At 53.3% G+C, this 16,944-nt stretch overlaps 1 protein-coding gene across 1 annotated transcript; it reads right to left on the reverse strand.

Moving 5' to 3' along the window:
- Positions 1 to 1,299: 1,299 nt before the first annotated feature.
- Positions 1,300 to 16,381, reverse strand: LOC120747694 (zinc finger protein 239-like). The gene is made up of 2 exons (XM_058424327.1): positions 16,281 to 16,381; positions 1,300 to 8,120 (listed from the first exon to the last, which is right to left on the reverse strand). The coding sequence occupies exon 2, from the start codon at positions 8,091 to 8,093 to the stop codon at positions 7,101 to 7,103; it is 993 nt and encodes a 330-aa protein (XP_058280310.1). The 5' UTR covers positions 8,094 to 8,120; positions 16,281 to 16,381; the 3' UTR covers positions 1,300 to 7,100.
- Between the last annotated feature and the right edge of the window lie 563 nt (positions 16,382 to 16,944).

The raw sequence follows: 16,944 nt of genomic DNA on the forward strand, positions 1-16,944 counted from the left end.
ACAGCTTGTTCCTGGGAGGAGCCCTGAGTTTGGGATTTTTGGGGTGCAGTTCTGGAGGGGGACAGCTCTGTCTGGCTTTCCCCTCCCTGTTGTGGCCTCTCAGCTGCCCCCAATACCCTGGGGCTGCTGGGATTTCCTTCCTGGGGACAAGGACCTTCATTCCCTTCCAGGAGCCCAATGCCCACCTGGGGGTCCAGCTCAGGGGCTCCTTGAGCAGCTGCCCCACAACCTCTGCCAGGGTCTCCCAGCTCTGGGCTCCCCAAAGCCCTCAGCAAGCCCCAAGTCCCTCCCAGGAACCCTCAACTCCCTCAAACCCAGCATCCCCCACAGCCCCTGCAAGTTCCCCCCATGGCACCGGCCACGGCCATGTCCCCACATGTCACTGGCCATGTCCCACCATGTCCTCACCCATGGCTGTCTCCCCACCACAAATCCATCCCTGTCACTGTCCCCCACATCTCCAGCTGTGCCCATTTCCCCTCATGTCCCCATGAATGGCCACATCCCTGTCCATGTCCATGTGTCCCCATGTCACTCTCCATGTCTATGTCCCACCATGTCTATGTCCCCCATGTCCTCACCCATGTCCCAGTTCAACGTCTTTATTTTTACTTCAGAGTTGGATATCTTAAAGGGATGAAGAGAAATGAAACGGAAATCGAGACCAAAAGAAAAGGATTGCTGTGTCTGTGCCAGCTGAGGATCCATGTGCTTGGCTGGGAGGGAAGAACCTTTTTTGGAGGGGTTTCCACCCCACTGTCTCCAAAATCTTGGTTCCTGCACTTCATCTTCACTATTTGGCTGTGCAAGACACATTTGGGCAACAGGAAATCAAAACCGTGGAATCCCTGATGTGGTGGTGTGAAAAGTGGTTTTGTTCTGTGTTTAGATGTTTTCCGTAAAACCTGGCGAAGGATTTATCCTGCAATGGGTTGTTCCGATGTACCCCCGTCCCACGCAATGGTTTCTCCCCCGGAGAGTGTGTTATCTAACAGTTCGTTTTTTGTCAATCATCCCCCTCCTCCACCTCTGTTGGGAAGGATGAACCCAGAAAGCCCTATAAATATGATTGCTTAGATTCTGAGAATGTGAAACCTGTAACTGAGATAGAATTGAAAGTTAAGTTTTGATGTTTGAGATGTCCTAGCTGCTGGATGCCTGTGGTGGTTTCAGGGGCAGATTTTGGGAGAAACCCTCCCATGTGGCCCCCCTCCCCTCCTCCAACTGGTTTGGGAAAAAAGATTTCCTCAGAGAGAAGTGGAAAAAACCTGTTTATTAAACAGGCAAAGCACTCCCAGCACAATACCCGATGACAAGAGCTTCGTGCCGCTTACGGAGGGATAACAAACTTAAAGAAAGTCTCCTCGAGGGTCGTCACTGTGCTCCACCGCTCCGTCTCTGCTGACGCTGGGAGAAAAGGAGATGTGCAGGGCTGGTCTTGGTGGGGTGGGTCCCCTCTGGAGGCCCCCGGTGCTTCCCCAGGTCCTTAGTCCGGAGAGGTTGGAACAGTTCTGAGGAGAGGACAAAAAAAGCAAAAAGGAAGGAAAAAAGGACAAAAAAAGAAAAAGAAAAAAAAAAAAAGCAAAAAGCTTCAGCTATTCTACAGCGTCTAACTACGCTAGCACTAAACTAACTAACTGCCGGGGCGAAAAAACAACAGAGCTTCTTTCGTCTTGCCGTGTTCCAGCTCCCCCGCTTCAAGGTCACTCCGATGAGCAGAGTTTTCCTGGGGAAAAACAAACCGTGCTTGCCCTCCCCCCTGCACCCAACAGACGACTGGGGATACACAGTCACCCCAGGACAATGCCTGCGAAAACCACCCCCAATGTATGATTCATCCCACACTTGTAACACCCCCCTGAAGTATCAAGTATCTGTAACCCCATTGGCACAACCCTGTTACAGCCCACCTTGAGACCCCTTATCAGGGGGCTGCGAGAGTGGGCCTCCCTTCTTCTTCTCTCTCTTGTCTCTTTGTTCTCTTCTCCTTTGCTCCTCTCTCTTGCCTCTTGCATCTTGCTCTTGGAATTTCTTTATCTCTCACTGCCCCCACCTTCCAAGGCCATGCCACAGCTGCGCCTGGTGGCTCCAAGCAAGGCCTCACGTCCCATACAATAAACCTCTTCTTCTAAAACCCAGCTTCAGAGATCTCTCATCTACATCCGTCTACACCGTCCTGAAGTCCTCAGCAGCAGCAGGAGGAAGTATTTCTACACACCTCCACCTGTCAATCCCCTCTCTCTCCTCTTGGGCGCCCTGTCCGTCACTTCGGGGCCCTTCCCTGGTTTCTGGAAAGATCCGGGGAGGGCGTCGAGTGATAGGCTGGTGCCTGGGAAATCCCCTACCCCCGTCTGGTTATAGGGTCTCGGTTTTAAGGTTAACACCCCCTGTTACACCCACGTTTCACCTCACTGCCTGATCCGTTGTCACCACCCCTGAACCCTCCCATGTTTAAAAGCCGGTGCACAGCATTGTTCGGGGCTCTCTTCGGGCAGCTGTTACCTGAGGCGGAGCTCCGTGCCAGACTAAACTTAGTAAAACACCTTCCCACCCTTCCCTGAGAGAGACGACTCCTTCTTCGCCGCCGCGGTCGCGACTCCGACTGCTCCTGTCGCTGGTGTGGGGGAACCAAGACCCCACGGGGAGGAGGTCGCTTGCCCAGCCTGCGACCCCGACCCGAGAGCGTTCGCCACAGTGTGTGAGGCTGAGCTAGCCTGTGGCCAGCGCCTGTCCGGCACAGCGGGCACTGCGACGCCCTGAGGTTCGTAAAGACCTCCGAGACCATCCAGTATTCCTTGATGCCTCCAGAAGATAGGACAATGCGACAGCGCGTCTGGCGCCCAACGTGGGGCACCCCCGGCGACCAGGCACGGATTGGAGCTGCCGAAGAGCCCGAAGAACAGTCCTTGGGCGTCGCGCTACCTCCCGTGGACGCGGCTTTAACCGAAGCTCGCTCCCGGGGCGTCGGGGGCTTCCCCGGCATTCAGGTGGTTTCAGGGTCTTTTTCTCTCCTGCACAGCTCTGAGCTAAGCTGAAGGAAGAGACGGAGTCTTCGGGTTTAGATTTTTCAAGGTTGCATTTTTCGTTTATTATTTCTTACCTTACAATTCTCTCAGAGTCCAACAAGATGTTCGCAGCTGCATGGACTTCTCACGTCTCCCCCCGAGCTGGGCTGTCCTTAATCTTTTATACTAATTACTACGTATTTGTTATTTACTATTTTTTACCAATGTCTGTCACTATTACTAAAAAGGTCATCTTTACTCTGACTCAATCCTCATTAACTACCTTGTATCACGTTACTACTGAAATGGAGTGAGAATGAAGGAGATGAAGAAGAAGGAGACAACGCCCCAAATTCTCCATTTTGTCCCCATTCACTCCCATGCTATGAACCTAAAATTACTGTTTTTTCACCCTATGATAAACTAAACTACTATTTTTCACACTCTTGTGGCCTGAAAACCTTCTCTCAGTGTAGGAAGTTTTTCCCACGGACTGAGATCAAATCCAGTGTCTCTCCGAGCTCTGGGCTGGGGTCCCAGAACCCCCTGCCCAGGTCCCTGACCCTCCAGGGCAACCAAAGAAATGCCCTGGACTCCAACACCGGGGGAGAAGAGGACAGCTCCGGAGCGCCCTCGGAGTCCTCTTCAGGCGGCGAACCGACGACCCCAGGTTTTACCAGTTCCAGGAGGGGGTAAGTATCTGCAAAAGCAGTGCTTACTTTTGGGTTTTTTTTTCCCAGGGAGAGGGAAACCCAAATTGGGAAGGAATCCTTTTAGGGGATTCTGGCTGCGCAGCCCAGGGGGTGGGGAGGTTAGCCCCATTCCCCTGTTGGAAACCCTCCTGTGGACCCCTTTTTAGTTCTCTTTCGTTATTTAACCTCTTAGTTTGGTGCGAATCAAGTCCACGTGGTGGCAGGTTGTGAGGGTTTTGTGACCACCGGTTTTGTTTTGCGGCTCCCCGAGTGTGTGGGAAGAGGGCCCCTACTCGGTTTTAGGAGGTTGCTCCGCAGTTGATTCTGGTTTTTGCTTTAGGTCCGCCTGGGTGTCAGTTGGGGGTGACGAGTTCCGGAAAGAGATGGGTGTGAAGCTCTCTGTCACCCAAAAGAGTGTGTTTTATAGTTTTGTTTCCATTGTTCAAAACGCCCAATTAAAGATCTCTAAGGGTGAGCTAAAAAAGTTTATCCGCTGGCTATTTTTGCACTTCCCTCAGATGTCCCCTGACCAAATCTACTCCGCAAAATTTTGGTTTTGAGCGGTGTAGAGAGAAAAATGGTTCAATTGGCAGGGTCAGGAGACAAAGACGCCCCAAAATATTTTAATTTGGCCGCACAGCTGAGTTCTGCTATTAAGTCACAAAAAGGAGTGCAAAAACAGCCAGGTTGCGGACAACTGTCCCCCTGTTCCCCTACATCTTCTCCCAAGTCCCCTCATCTCCAGAAGGGAATCTTGAAGGGAGCAGCAGGAACTTTGCCTGCTGGCTCAGGCTCCCCAAAGATTCCCGGATCCCCCCACCTGGCCGGACCGCTCAGGGCCTCTCGGGTAGCCCTGGCCAGGCAGCTCGAGAGTTCTCTCCGTCCCTTCCTTCCCCAGTTATGAAACCTAAAGTTCGTTTTAGTTGAGAGGGCGAGATCCAGTCGCAAGATGGCTCCCCTTTCCCCTGGTCTCAAAATGGCGGAGGCCGCACGGCGCGGTCCTCCCCATGCCCCGTCCTTTCTTCTTCCCTCAACCCATTCCTTCCCGCCAACCCTTCGCCCAACCCCTTTTTACCCACGGCTCCTCCTTCCCGTGAAGCACCTCCTTTCTCCCCGCCTTCCCCAAAAGCTCCTCCCAAAACTCCTCCCTACTGCCCTGCCCAAGTTACCGCCCCCACGACATCATCATCTGCCCAAACCACTCCCCCTCTCGGAAGGCGGGCCTCTTGGGCTTCCGGTTCCCACGCCCCTCCTTCCGGTTCCCACGATGGGAACTAAACCCGCAGAGCCGCCTCAGCTTTCTCCTGTCCCATCCCTCGCTCCGGTTGTGAATAAGGGCTCCCGCGGAGGGCACAACGTGCGTGCTATCCACCACCCCTTCCCACAGTCTACCATCCGCGACCTGTGCAAGGCCCACCGAGATTATGGGAGGGAGAGCCCCTATTTTAGGTGTTACCCTGGTTTTTCTGAGTTTCTTTATTAGCCTTTTGATTTTCATAAATGGAGTCAGATCTTTTAGTTACTGTAGAATATTAGAGCAGTTTTTCTACCTTTCCCACAGAAGTAATATAAACAAATCCTTTGTTTTTCATTCTCTGTCCTTTGTTTGCATATTTCTAACCTGAAAACAATTGTAACTGACAATTCGTCTGGCCACTGAGGCTGAGGGGTGGAAACCCCAAAAAGCCAATCTTCTGCTAGACCCAAAAATGTATAAAAGTAAAAGAATAAACAAAGGGGTCTCTCCTCTCCGCTCTTTCAGCTGGGAGCTGGATCAGAGGAACCTCTGCGAAAATCTCTTGTCTGCGTGTGACTGCTTTGTGTGTCTCGGTGACATCAGGGGCCTTCTCCGCTCTGATCTTGGCGGAACCGCAGTCGTTCCAGCGGATTCTCAGGCAACCGTTTTCATGTCAAATGAACTCCACAGGGTTCAAACTCTGGGAGGTGGTATGGACGCAGTTGTTAAGAGATGCCTTGCCAGGTCTCCTCACCGACCCTGAAACCACGGTCGATGGGGACGGGAATGCCCTCACCTTTGAACATCTAGCAGGTGAGGGGCATTGGGAGTCCCCGGCAGATCAAGCCGCGTCTATTCCACTCAAGGCCCTCCAAATAATAAGGGACTGTGCCCTGACAGCGTTTTTTGGAACGGTGCCTGACGGCCCAGTGGTCCCCTACTATAAGATTGTTCGGGGACCAAGGAATCCTTCACCGGGTTTGTAGAGCGGCTCACCCGAGCAATTGAGATACAAGCACCAGATGCATCGGTGAGGGAGGGGATTCTAAGGGAGATGGCGTTCGCAAATGCTAACGCCATGTCACGAACTGTGATCTTGAGTCTCCCCTCAGACCCTCCTCCGACAATCCAGGAGATGCTGCGGGTGTGCCAGCTCAAAGTGCCATTCACGCAGGCTGGGGACGCAGACCAACGTGGCAGGATTCCAAAGGTCGCTGCACTCGATGGCGCCCGGCCGTCTGAGACACCAGTTCCGAAAAGGAGACCTTATGTACCCAACAGACAGCGGTGCTACGTCTGCGGAGATGCGGGACATTGGGCATCCCAAAGTCCTTTAAAGGAGGAGATTGAGGCGCCGAAAAACAGAAAAGGGGGAGGCGGGGAAGATGGGTCGTTGGGCCAGAGGCCCAACCAAAAAAAATAGAAAGGGAGCGCAGGTCCACCCAGCGTGATGAAAGAAATAGGACGGACCGGGCAGAAGGGGGAGAAAAGAGGGGGAGGAGCGCCTATGATACGCTGCCAGATTCAACAGAGGACAAAGAAAGACATTTACTGGACGTGACAGACCTTACTGACCATGTCACCTTCCCACCCTGCCTGAGAGAGACGACTCCTTCTTCGCCGCCGCGGTCGCGACTCCGACTGGTCCTGTCCCTGGTGTGGGGGAACCAAGACCCCACGGGGAGGAGGTCGCTTGCCCAGCCTGCGACCCCGACCCGAGAGCGTTCGCCACAGTGTGTGAGGCTGAGCTAGCCTGTGGCCAGCGCCTGTCCGGCACAGCGGGCACTGCGACGCCCTGAGGTTCGTAAAGACCTCCAAGACCATCCAGTATTCCTTGATGCCACCAGATGATAGGATTGAACGCAAAAGATTTTCTGGGGTTGAAAGTCAACAGATCTGCTCTGCCCAAGGAATTCCCAATGTCGGTCTGTGTCTCGATGGATGTTCCTGCCACCTGCATTGATCCAGGTGCCCACAGGGAGCCAGGAAGATGTGGAGCATCCCAGCCAGGTGTCTTCCCAACACAGATCACCAGGACCACGGATCAGCAGGGCTCTGCCCAACGGGGGTCACTGGGGATCATCCAAGGCCGATCCTCCCACGGGGGATGGAGCTGGAGCAGCACACGAAGCTCTTCCCGCTCTCGGGGCACTCGCAGCGCTTCCCTTAGTGGTGCCTCCGTTGGTGTTGGGTCAAGTGAGAACCCCTGGAGAAGCTCTTCCCACACTCAGGACACTCGTAGGGCCTCTCCCCAGTGTGGATGCGCTGGTGCCTGATGAGGTGTGAGTTGTGCTTGAAGCCCTTCCCGCAGTCGGGGCAGCGGAAGGGCCTCTCCTCTCTGTGAATCCGCTGATGTACGAGGAGACTGGAGCTGGTGTGAAACCTCTTCCCACACTCAGGACACTCGTAGGGCCTCTCCCCAGTGTGGATGCGCTGGTGATTCCTCAGGTTGGAGCTTGATCCAAAGCTCTTCCCACATTCCAAGCAGGTGTAGAGCCCTTCCCCAGTGTGGATCACCTGGTGCTGGATCAGGCTGTAGCTGTCTCTGAAGCTCTTCCCACATTCCCCACACTTGTAGGGCTTCTCCCCAGTGTGGATCACCTGGTGTCTGCTCAGGTCGGAGCTCTGGATGAAGCTGTTCCCACACTCCCCACACTCATAGGGACGCTCCCCTGTGTGGATCCTCTTGTGCTGGATCAGGTGGGAGCTCTGGCTGAAACCCTTCCCACATTCCAAGCACTTGTGGGGCTTCTCCCCAGTGTGGACCACCTGGTGTCTCCTAAGGCTGGAGCTACACCTGAAGCTCTTCTCACACTCCCCGCACTCAAAGGGCCGTTCCCCAGTGTGGATCCTCTTGTGCTCGATCAGATTGGAGCTGTCTCTGAAGCTCATCCCACATTCCCCACACTCATAGGGCCGTTCCCCAGTGTGGATCACCTGGTGCCGGATCAGGTTGGATCTCCAGCTGAAACCCTTCCCACATTCCAAGCACTTGTGGGGCTTCTCCCCTCCATGAGCCTTCTCCACCAGCTCGGAGCTCTGGCTGGATCTCCGGCCGCCCTCCTGGCACAGGGGGGGTCTTTGCTCCTCGCAGCTCCCTGCGCTGGGTTTGCAGCCCCTCCTCGTGCGGCATCTCCGGGGCTTTTCCTCCTCCTCCATCCGGCCACTCCTTGGGAATGAAAAATCCTGGTTTGGGGAGAAAACAAGAGGAGAGCGCCTTAGGCTGGGGGTTCTTCCTTGCACAAGTTCATCTCAGGAAGTCATTGGCAATGTAAGAATTGCCACATTGGTCTGTAAGAACCTCCAAAAGAAGATTCATCCCAAAAGTCCTCCAAACATCAAGACACAGATCAAAAACTCCCCAAACATCAAGACTCAGCCAAAACCTCTTCTAAAAGATTCAGCCCCTTGCAAAAACCCAAAGCATCAACATTTAGCTCAATCAAGCTCAGAAACACCAAGATTCACTCCCATGAAAATCATGGATTCCCCTCCCCGGTCACCTGCTGCATGTGGGGAGGGAAACACTCCTGGGGCTGGGGGGAGGCTGCAGATACAGGGAGGGCTGGAACCTTGTGGTGCCTCCTCTTCCTGCTCCTCACACTCCTGTGTCCCTACTCTTCCTCACACTCCTCTTCCTCCCACTATTCCTCTTTCTCCTGCACAATCCCACCTTCTCCTCCCACGTGCATCAACATTTTGTTCTTCAACCCTGCTTCTCCTTCCCTTCTCCTCCTGCCCCCAGGCCCAGCACCCACTGCCGGCTCCCTCTTCCCCCCAAACCCACAGCATCCCACCGCAGGGGCAGGGATGGAGCTGGGGCAGGTCGGGCTGGGGCAGCGCTGGGCTCTCGGCCGCTCCCGCCCGCACTCGGTCCCCGCTGCAGCCGCTCCCGCCAGGACAGCGCGGGGGGGCCCGGCCTTGGCGCTCCCCCCTCCCACCTCCCCAAATTCCCCTCACGGCGGTGCCCCATGCTCTAGGGGGAATGTCCCGCAAACGGGGCACCCCCAGGAAAGGAAGAAGAGCAAAGTGTCTTTACAAACACACGCTGTCAATCTGCTTGGGGATAGGGCCAGGCACTTGTACAGAAGGAAGGCACAGAAGAAGCCATCAGCTCCAGAAAATGTTATGAACTGACCACACAGACTGCTGCTCAGCCAAGGGCCTGATAAATTCATGAACTTCGAGAAGAAGAACAAAGACTTCACAGAGCTGTGAATATCGTTACCTGTGCAGAAGTGGGGTGCATAATAAGGGGGTATGTAGTAGGGGGATTGGGAAGTCTGTACCTCTCAAATACTTCAGCCAATGGGGAAAGGAAGAGAGATGTAGCCAGGAAAATTAGGAGGAGAAGGAGGCTGCATCCTACAACAATTGGAGAGGCCCCATGGGAAATGTCCCATGGCCTCTCCCTTTTTTTATGAATAAAATTACTTTTACAGGACTCCTCTGTCTTCTTTGTGGACACAAACCTCTGGTGATGTCAAGTTTTCCACACACCTTGGGGCTCCTCTGGAATTCCTTCCACCGTCTGGGACAGCGGGCAGTGAGTGGAGCTGAAGGTGCCTCACCCAGTTTGGGTGATCGGCTCCCTTGGGTGGCGGCGGCACCGGGGATTGATTGGGTACCCGAGAGTGTCCAGGAGACAGACGAGTGACAGATCAGGGGGGCTGTGAAGAGTCACCAGGGAGAGAGCACTGAAAATCTCATCAGTGAGGACACTGGCATCTTCAGGGAGCAAACATGGCAGGGAACACATGGAGGGTGGAAAAGGGAAAGCCAGGAGAGCGTCCTGGCCAAAGGGATGATGATCCCAAAATATCTCTGAAGGGTCCCTTGGGAGAATGTTGAGGCAGTTTGCACATTCTCCCAGAGGTAATTGAAGGACATGGACACCCAGAGGGGCAATAAGGGAAGTGGAGAAGGGATTTAGACAACCGGGGATGGATGGTGTTGGTGTGCTGGGAAGGGTTAGGGTGAAGGTGAGTGTGCAGGAATACGGTTAAGGCAAGAAGCAGCAGGAGGAATCTCTGTGGTAGGAAAAAGGATGATGGAAAAGAGGAGGAAGAGAAAAATACTGAGGACTGGGATGTTTTTCAGGAGGGTCTTATCCTCTAAATTTGCCAGCTGACCCAGATCCTTTGTATCCCCGGTTTCCAGGACAGGGAAACAAGGAGGTCAGGATTTCAGGGGGTTTCTCTGTGCTGGGGAGCAGCAGGAGCGGGCGCAGAGGTGCGGCACCGGGAGCACGGGCTGGGGGCCTGTGGGGAGCTGCGGGGCCGGGCCGGGGCTGTGGGGCAGCCGGGGCTCAGCGCCGGGCGCTGCCTGACCCCACCACCCCCCGGGCAGGGCCGGCAGTGGCCCCCGGCCCCCAGGAGGCTGCGGGACGCCCCGGCCGCTGCCCGGCCCCGTGGAGCTGCCGGCCCTGCCCGCCGGGGGAGCCGCCTTGGGACACTGCGGCAGGACAGGCACCGCCTCTGGGATACGGGCTGGGGAGGGCAGGGCGAGCACAAGGACCAGGAGCAGGAAGGAACAGCTGGGAAATGGGGGTTATTCCTGCAAGGATCAAGATCATCTTTGAAGGATTTTGTTTGGGTCACTGCAGAAAGGAATGCCCTTGCAGAGAGCTCAGCAGCTGTCAGAGGATGAGCACCCACAGGCAGTCAGGGGGGCTGCAGCAGTGGCACAAGAAGCCCCTGGAGCAGTTGGTCACAAAGGCACAGCAGGTGAACGCCAAGAAGGGGTGAGGAAAAGGCCAAGGTGAAGCCAAAGGCCATGGCAGAGTTTCTACAGCCCCTGAGGGATGAACCCCAGGGCCCAAGGGGGCCCCAGCACCCAGGGGACGGGCTCGGCCACAAGCACCTGGCAGAGGCATTGCCATTGCTACTTCTGGGGTACCTTTGTGTCAAATGTCTGACAAGGCCGATGCTGAAGTGAACCCAGAAGTGTGGGCAGCCCCAGGGAAATAGGGAAAATCAGACACCCAGCCTCTCCAAATTACTCTCAAGCAACCAGGACAAGTGGTGTCTAAAAGCAATACCCTATTCCAAGGGAGGGAAGGAAGGGCTCACAGCCTGGCATTGAGCCCCTCTTAAAGGCAGGGCTTTTGGAGCCTGGGATCTCTCCCTGGAATGCTCCAATGCTGCCAATCAAGAAACCAGATGGAATCTATAGAATGCTGCAGGACCTAAGAATAAGAAATGAGATTATTAAACCGAGGCACCCCACAGTCTCAGATCCTTACACCATCTGCAACCAGGTTCCCTCCTCACACTGCTCCCATTCAGCACTTGATGGAAAAGATGCTTTCTGGGGATGCCCACTTACACAGGATGCTGAACAGGAGTTGGCCTTTGACTGGGAACAAGGGTTAGAAGGGAAAATGGGAAAGACATGGATGGTCCTTTTGTAGGGATGCACAGAAGCACCAGCCTTATTCGGGCCAGCCTTGCAGAAAATATCCAAAGAATTCACCTCACCCCCAGGAACTGAGTTAATGCAGGATGTGGATTATTTGCTTCAATCAGGAGGACAATTAGAGGTGGTAGAAGCAGCCTCTGTGAAATGGCTCGATTTTCAGGCTAAAAAGCATCTTGGAGTATTTAAAAAATATAGAGAAAATGGTGGAGAAAAAGGTTAAATACATGGGACATATTTTGACTGAAGGTTTGTGGTGTATTGACCCAGAAAGGGTCAGGGGAATCTCAGAAGTAACGTCACTCAGGACTAAAAAGGAGCTGAGACAATTCTGAGGATTAACAGGGAATTGCAGGACCTGGATTGAGGATTCTCTGTTCTAGCCAGAACATTGTATGACTTTCTAACCCCAGACAGCCTCAATGTTATGGTATGGACATGAGAAAGACAACAAAACTTGAGAAAATTTAAAAAACCCAAACTGATTGATGCCCCAGCCATGGCTCTTCCAGACTCAGAAAAGGAATTGGAATTGTATGTGAATGTTAAACAGGGCCATGCCAAAGGAATCCTTGTGCTACAATATTTAACCCACTGGCCAGAGTGGCCCCCTCATTGTCTGCACAATTGTGCAGCCACAGCTCTAAGGGGACCTGAGGCCTGAACACTGACAGCACAAGGAGCTCCTGTTGTTCAAGTCTGGCATCAAGTTCAAGCTTTGATAACCAAAAGAGCCGTGCTCGGTTATTACAGTATGAAACTTGTTCAGTGGCACAGGAGGATGCAGAATTGAGGACAGGGGAAGGGTTTAACCCAGCCTCCTGTTTCAACAGCCTGGACAGGGGCTGGCAAGAAACCCAGGACTGCATTCAAGTGACAGAGCTCCAGACCCAGCCTAGGAGAGATTTAGGAGACATTCCCTGGCCTGAGGGAGAAAATCTGGTTATGGATGGGTCTTCAAGGGCAGGAGAAGGGAAAAGAGTTACAAGACAGGCTGTTATTTAGGAAAGGGAATTAGACAAAGCTCAGGTTACCGCCCACATGGTCAGCTCAACCGGCAGAGCTGTGTGTGCTTGTGAGAGCCTGGGACTGAAATGCCCTGAGCAGGAAGGCTCAAATATCTTCTGCTAACACCATGTCACCTAACAGGGTGCCAAAAGCAATTCTGACTTCTTCAGTAATCACTGCATCACTTAGTAAGGTAATTCTAAAATAAATAATTCCAAGAGAAGGGATTGTGGAAGCAATAGACTCAGATAGGGGAACTCATTTTCCAGGAAAGATCCTTCAGGGGCTTATGGCAGCTTTAGGAATACAATGGGACCTCCACAACCCCTGGCAACCCCAGAGCTCAGGTCAGGTAGAAAGAATGAATGGGGAAATGAAGAAAAACCTTTGGAAACTGGTGAGAGAAACCAAGATGCCATGGGTATGGCTTTTGCCATTGACTTTAGCAAGAACAGGAGCCAGATCCAGGGCAGATATTCAATTATCTCCCCAGTAACTGAGCTTTGGAATTCCTTACCTTGCTAATTCTCCACCAAGTGGGGTAGTGGACATAAGGGATGTGTATTTAAAGCAGTCTGTGGCCAGAATCCTGTCTCTGGTGAAATCTCTCCCACAGGAAGCTCGGCTGGCACAGACCCTGCCTTGGGACTTTGCTCTTCACAACATCCAACCAGGACATCGGGTCCTGCCTAAGGACTGGGAAGAAGCAGCACTGGTGGCCAAGTGGCGTGGCCCATTCCAAGTGTCCCTGAGCACAGAAACAGCCCCAGCACAGCTGAACACGGGGGGACCCCTCACCCTCGGCTCAAGGTCTCTGAAGCCCCGGAGATTTGGACGTCCCGGCTGCAGGAGGAGGATGGGAGGCCACGACTGACCCTGCACTGAAGGCAAGGGAGCAGCAGCCAGGGCTCCACAGCAGGGGAAGCCCCTGTGCCTGCCCACACATCCTCTGCTGGAATAGTCTGCCTGGGCACCCTCCTTTGGCATCTCCAGCCACTGCGGCCCAATCCTTGCTGCCACTGCTGGAGCTTCAGTGCTTTCTGTGCCTGCACTCGCCACAGCTGCTGGGGAACACAACGTGACAATTCCACTCTGGGGCTCAAGCACACTCACACACTGGGCTGGCTGCCATTAAACTGCTGAAAAATATTCCAACTTTAAAATTATTTTTAATTTTATTTCTCTACTCAGGCTTGATTTGCCTTTGCCCTGGGAAAAGGAATTTTAAAGGTTTTATTTTAAGGGATGTTACACCACTCTACAGAGATGAGTTTAACATCTCAACAGACTGGGAAGAGCACAAAAGATACCCACAAAGATAACGACCATCAACAAAACATCAAAGCCCATCAGCAAACAGCAAAGAACATCTGCCCCAGACCCTGCCCCTGGAATAGTTGGAGACACCTGGTCTGGAAAAGGCTGATAAGGAAATCCAGGAGTGCAGACCTAATTAACATCACAGGCAAAGAAATCCGGCTCCAACAGGAAACCAAATACTAAGAACTTCACAACTAGGAAGCAAGGAACATGAAACCAATGGATTTTTATGGGTTCAGACTGTTTAAAGTTTAGGAAAAATCTAGTAAAACTCACGTGTTGTGGAATGATTTTCTCTGCACACCCTGGCTATGTGTGGTTGAAATGATTTCTGTTGCACATCCTGGCCAGAATCAAGTAATGCCTTGACTCTTAAACACAAAAGATATTTTTGGAGTTTTCGGTTTTTTCCCACAGTTTCAGTGAAAAGATTACACCATTAGAATAAATTTTTCGTAAAAGTTTGGTTTTTATATTGTCAGTTAGGCTTGGGCCAGGGGTGGGAGAATCAATTTTCAGTCCTCGGAGAAGAAGTAGAAAAAACTTGATTGCTTTGGAATATTTTTGTGTATGTTTGTGTGTGGCTCTTAGTGATGGCAAAATTTTGGTATGGATTTTTTGATGTTCACCTATAGCTTGCATTCTGCAAAACTAGAAGAGCTTTAAAGGTGACTCTTCAAGGCATAAACAGGTAATATAATATGGTTAAAAAAAATAAAAAGAAAAAAAAAAGCTTGTGGGGGGAACACATTTGAATGTCATTCAATGGCTGCTCTGGAAGAGAAGATTAGCTCCAGGCAGCCAGGAGAGGAGCTTTAGAAATGCAAATTAACACTGCTGGGGAAAAGTGTGGACAATGCACCAGGGGCTTCTTGCCTGGGGCAGGAATTGGGCTGATTCCCTCTGCCCCTCACCCCAAGCTCTGCCTGCTTGCACAGATGGAATTTGCACAGCCAAAGGCAGAGCCCACACTCAGGATATCTGACTCTGCAACAGAAACTGGTGCAGCTGCAAAGGAAAACAGCAAATGGAGAATGCTGTGAAAACTTCACTAAAAGAACTGGGGGGGAATCATCCCTCTCCCCACTCCAACATGTGCTGTCACTGTCTAGGTCACACAGGGAGCATGAGACCACTGGGGTGTTCTTGCTACCACAAGTTCAGAGAAATCAGTTGGGAATCCAAGTATGTGATGATTTAATTAGAGAAAAGAGATCACTTGATGCAGCCCTGGCTGGAGGGAGCAACCAAAAATGGGGAAAAGATGAACGGCCACCAGAACAAATCCTACAACACCATGGAGCAGCCCCTGGGAATCCAAATGAATTCATATCAGGGGCCAGAAAACCCATTTATCATTTCAATGCCATAATTAGATTACAAGATGTCCTCGAAATAATAATCAACCAGACAGATCCAGCTCCTGAGTCTGGCTGATCAATCCACTCAAATGAAGAACACGACATTTCACCATGGGATGGGATCAGATTATCTATTAGCAGAAGGAGGAGCACAGTGTGGAAAATTAAATGACTCGAGATCCTGTTGGCAAATAGACTAGACGACAACCAAAAAGTGGTGAAACAGATAACAAGGAAATAAGAAAGCAGCTCATGTTCCAGTCCAAACGTGGAAAGGATGGGAATGGGACACGGGTTCGTGGTTCCCTGGCACACCATGGGTTAAACGAATGCTCTTTCTCCTCTTCTGTGCTACAGCAACTCTCATCTTTTGACCATGCACAGACACCTTGCTGAGTGCAGCTCATTCAGCAGGGGAGCAAGGGGATGCAGGTGGCAGCCAGGCCTCCTGAGCCACAAACGGCTCCAAAAGGACAGGGAAGGAGGTCACTGAGAATAATCCCAAATCCAAACAGGACCCAGGAAGAAAAAACAAGAGTCAAACAGTGAATCTGCTTGGAGATAGGGCCAGGGACTTGGAGATAAGGAAGTAAAGGGAGAAACCATCAGTTTCAGAAAATGTTACTCATTGACACGGACTGCTGCTCAGCCAAGATCCTGCTAAATTCCTGAACATCGAGAAGAAGAACAAAGACTGAACAGAGCCATGAATATCGGATGTTATACAAAAGGGGGGAGTGCATATTAACGAGGACACGCAGTAGGCAGATCGGGAAGTCTGAACTTTCCAAGTACCTTCGCCACTGGGCAAAGGGAGAGGGAGATGCAGAAGGCAAAATCGGGATAAAAAGGAGGCTGCGTACTACAACGATCAAAGAGACCCCATGGCAAATGCCGCATGGCCTCTCCCTTTGTTCAGGAAGAAAGTCACTTTTACAGGACTCCTCTGTCTCCTTTGGGGACAGAAACCTCTGGAGACGCGAATTTTCCCGCACACTCCCGGGGACAGGGCAGCCACCTCCGTCCTCCCCACAGGAAGCGGGACGAGGCAGCGCTGCTCCGGCACCGGCTCCTGCCGAGGCCCCAGCGGCAAGGAGACCGCGGGCAGCCGCTCCCGCAGCGCCCTCAGGCCACGGGCAACACGGGGCGGACACGGCACAAGGAACCCGCCAGAGCCCCCGGACGCCCCCTCGGCCCGCAGCCAGCCCCGAGCCCCGGCACAACCCAGCGCGGCTCCCACCTGCGCTGGGGCCGCCTCCGAGCTCCGCCGCCGCCTCACCGGGCTCCGGCCGCTGCCGCCGCTCCCGGGCCCGCACAGACGCTCCGCCAAGGGCGGCTCTGCTGCGCCAGCGGCGCCCGGGGAGGGGGCGGCCCCGGGGCCGGGCTTGGCCCCGCTCTGCCCAATCAGCGCGCCAGAACCACGAGTGACGGCACAATCGCCCAATCGCAGCCAGGGGCGGGCTGTGCACGCGGCCCAGCCTCGGCCCGCGCTCTCCGCGCCCCCCGGGCTGTGTGAGGGGAAAGGCGGAGATGAGCAACAGCCCTGGGACGGGCCCGGGCCCGAGGCGGCGTTCATCTGAAAACACAAACAAAGTTCTCCGCAGCTCCCGGCCCGCCTTTCCCAGCCCTGCGTGTTCGCTGCCACCGGCTCCGAGGGAAGCCGTCAGTTCTCCTACCCCGAATTAGGAGCAGCAGTGCAATGGCTTTGATTGCCCCCAAAAAGTGAAAACCCCCAACGCCCTTCGGCTGAGTGGAGGAGGGGAGAGAACTCCCACAGAAAACTCCCAAAGTCGTTTTTCTCAGATTAGGGAAAAACGAACCAAACCCAAGTGAGGTGGGGTCACCCCCGGGAACAGCGCCGGGACTGGGGGGGGCACTGGGGGGATCCCTTGGGGCTCGGTCCT

This window comes from Hirundo rustica, unplaced genomic scaffold, assembly GCF_015227805.2.
Source record: "Hirundo rustica isolate bHirRus1 unplaced genomic scaffold, bHirRus1.pri.v3 scaffold_164_arrow_ctg1, whole genome shotgun sequence".
NCBI lineage: Eukaryota > Metazoa > Chordata > Aves > Passeriformes > Hirundinidae > Hirundo > Hirundo rustica.

What these genes read in the sequence shown, in the direction of transcription:
- LOC120747694 (XM_058424327.1), bottom strand. Translation starts at nt 8,093, where the DNA reads ATGGAGGAGGAGGAAAAGCCCCGGAGATGCCGCACGAGGAGGGGCTGC.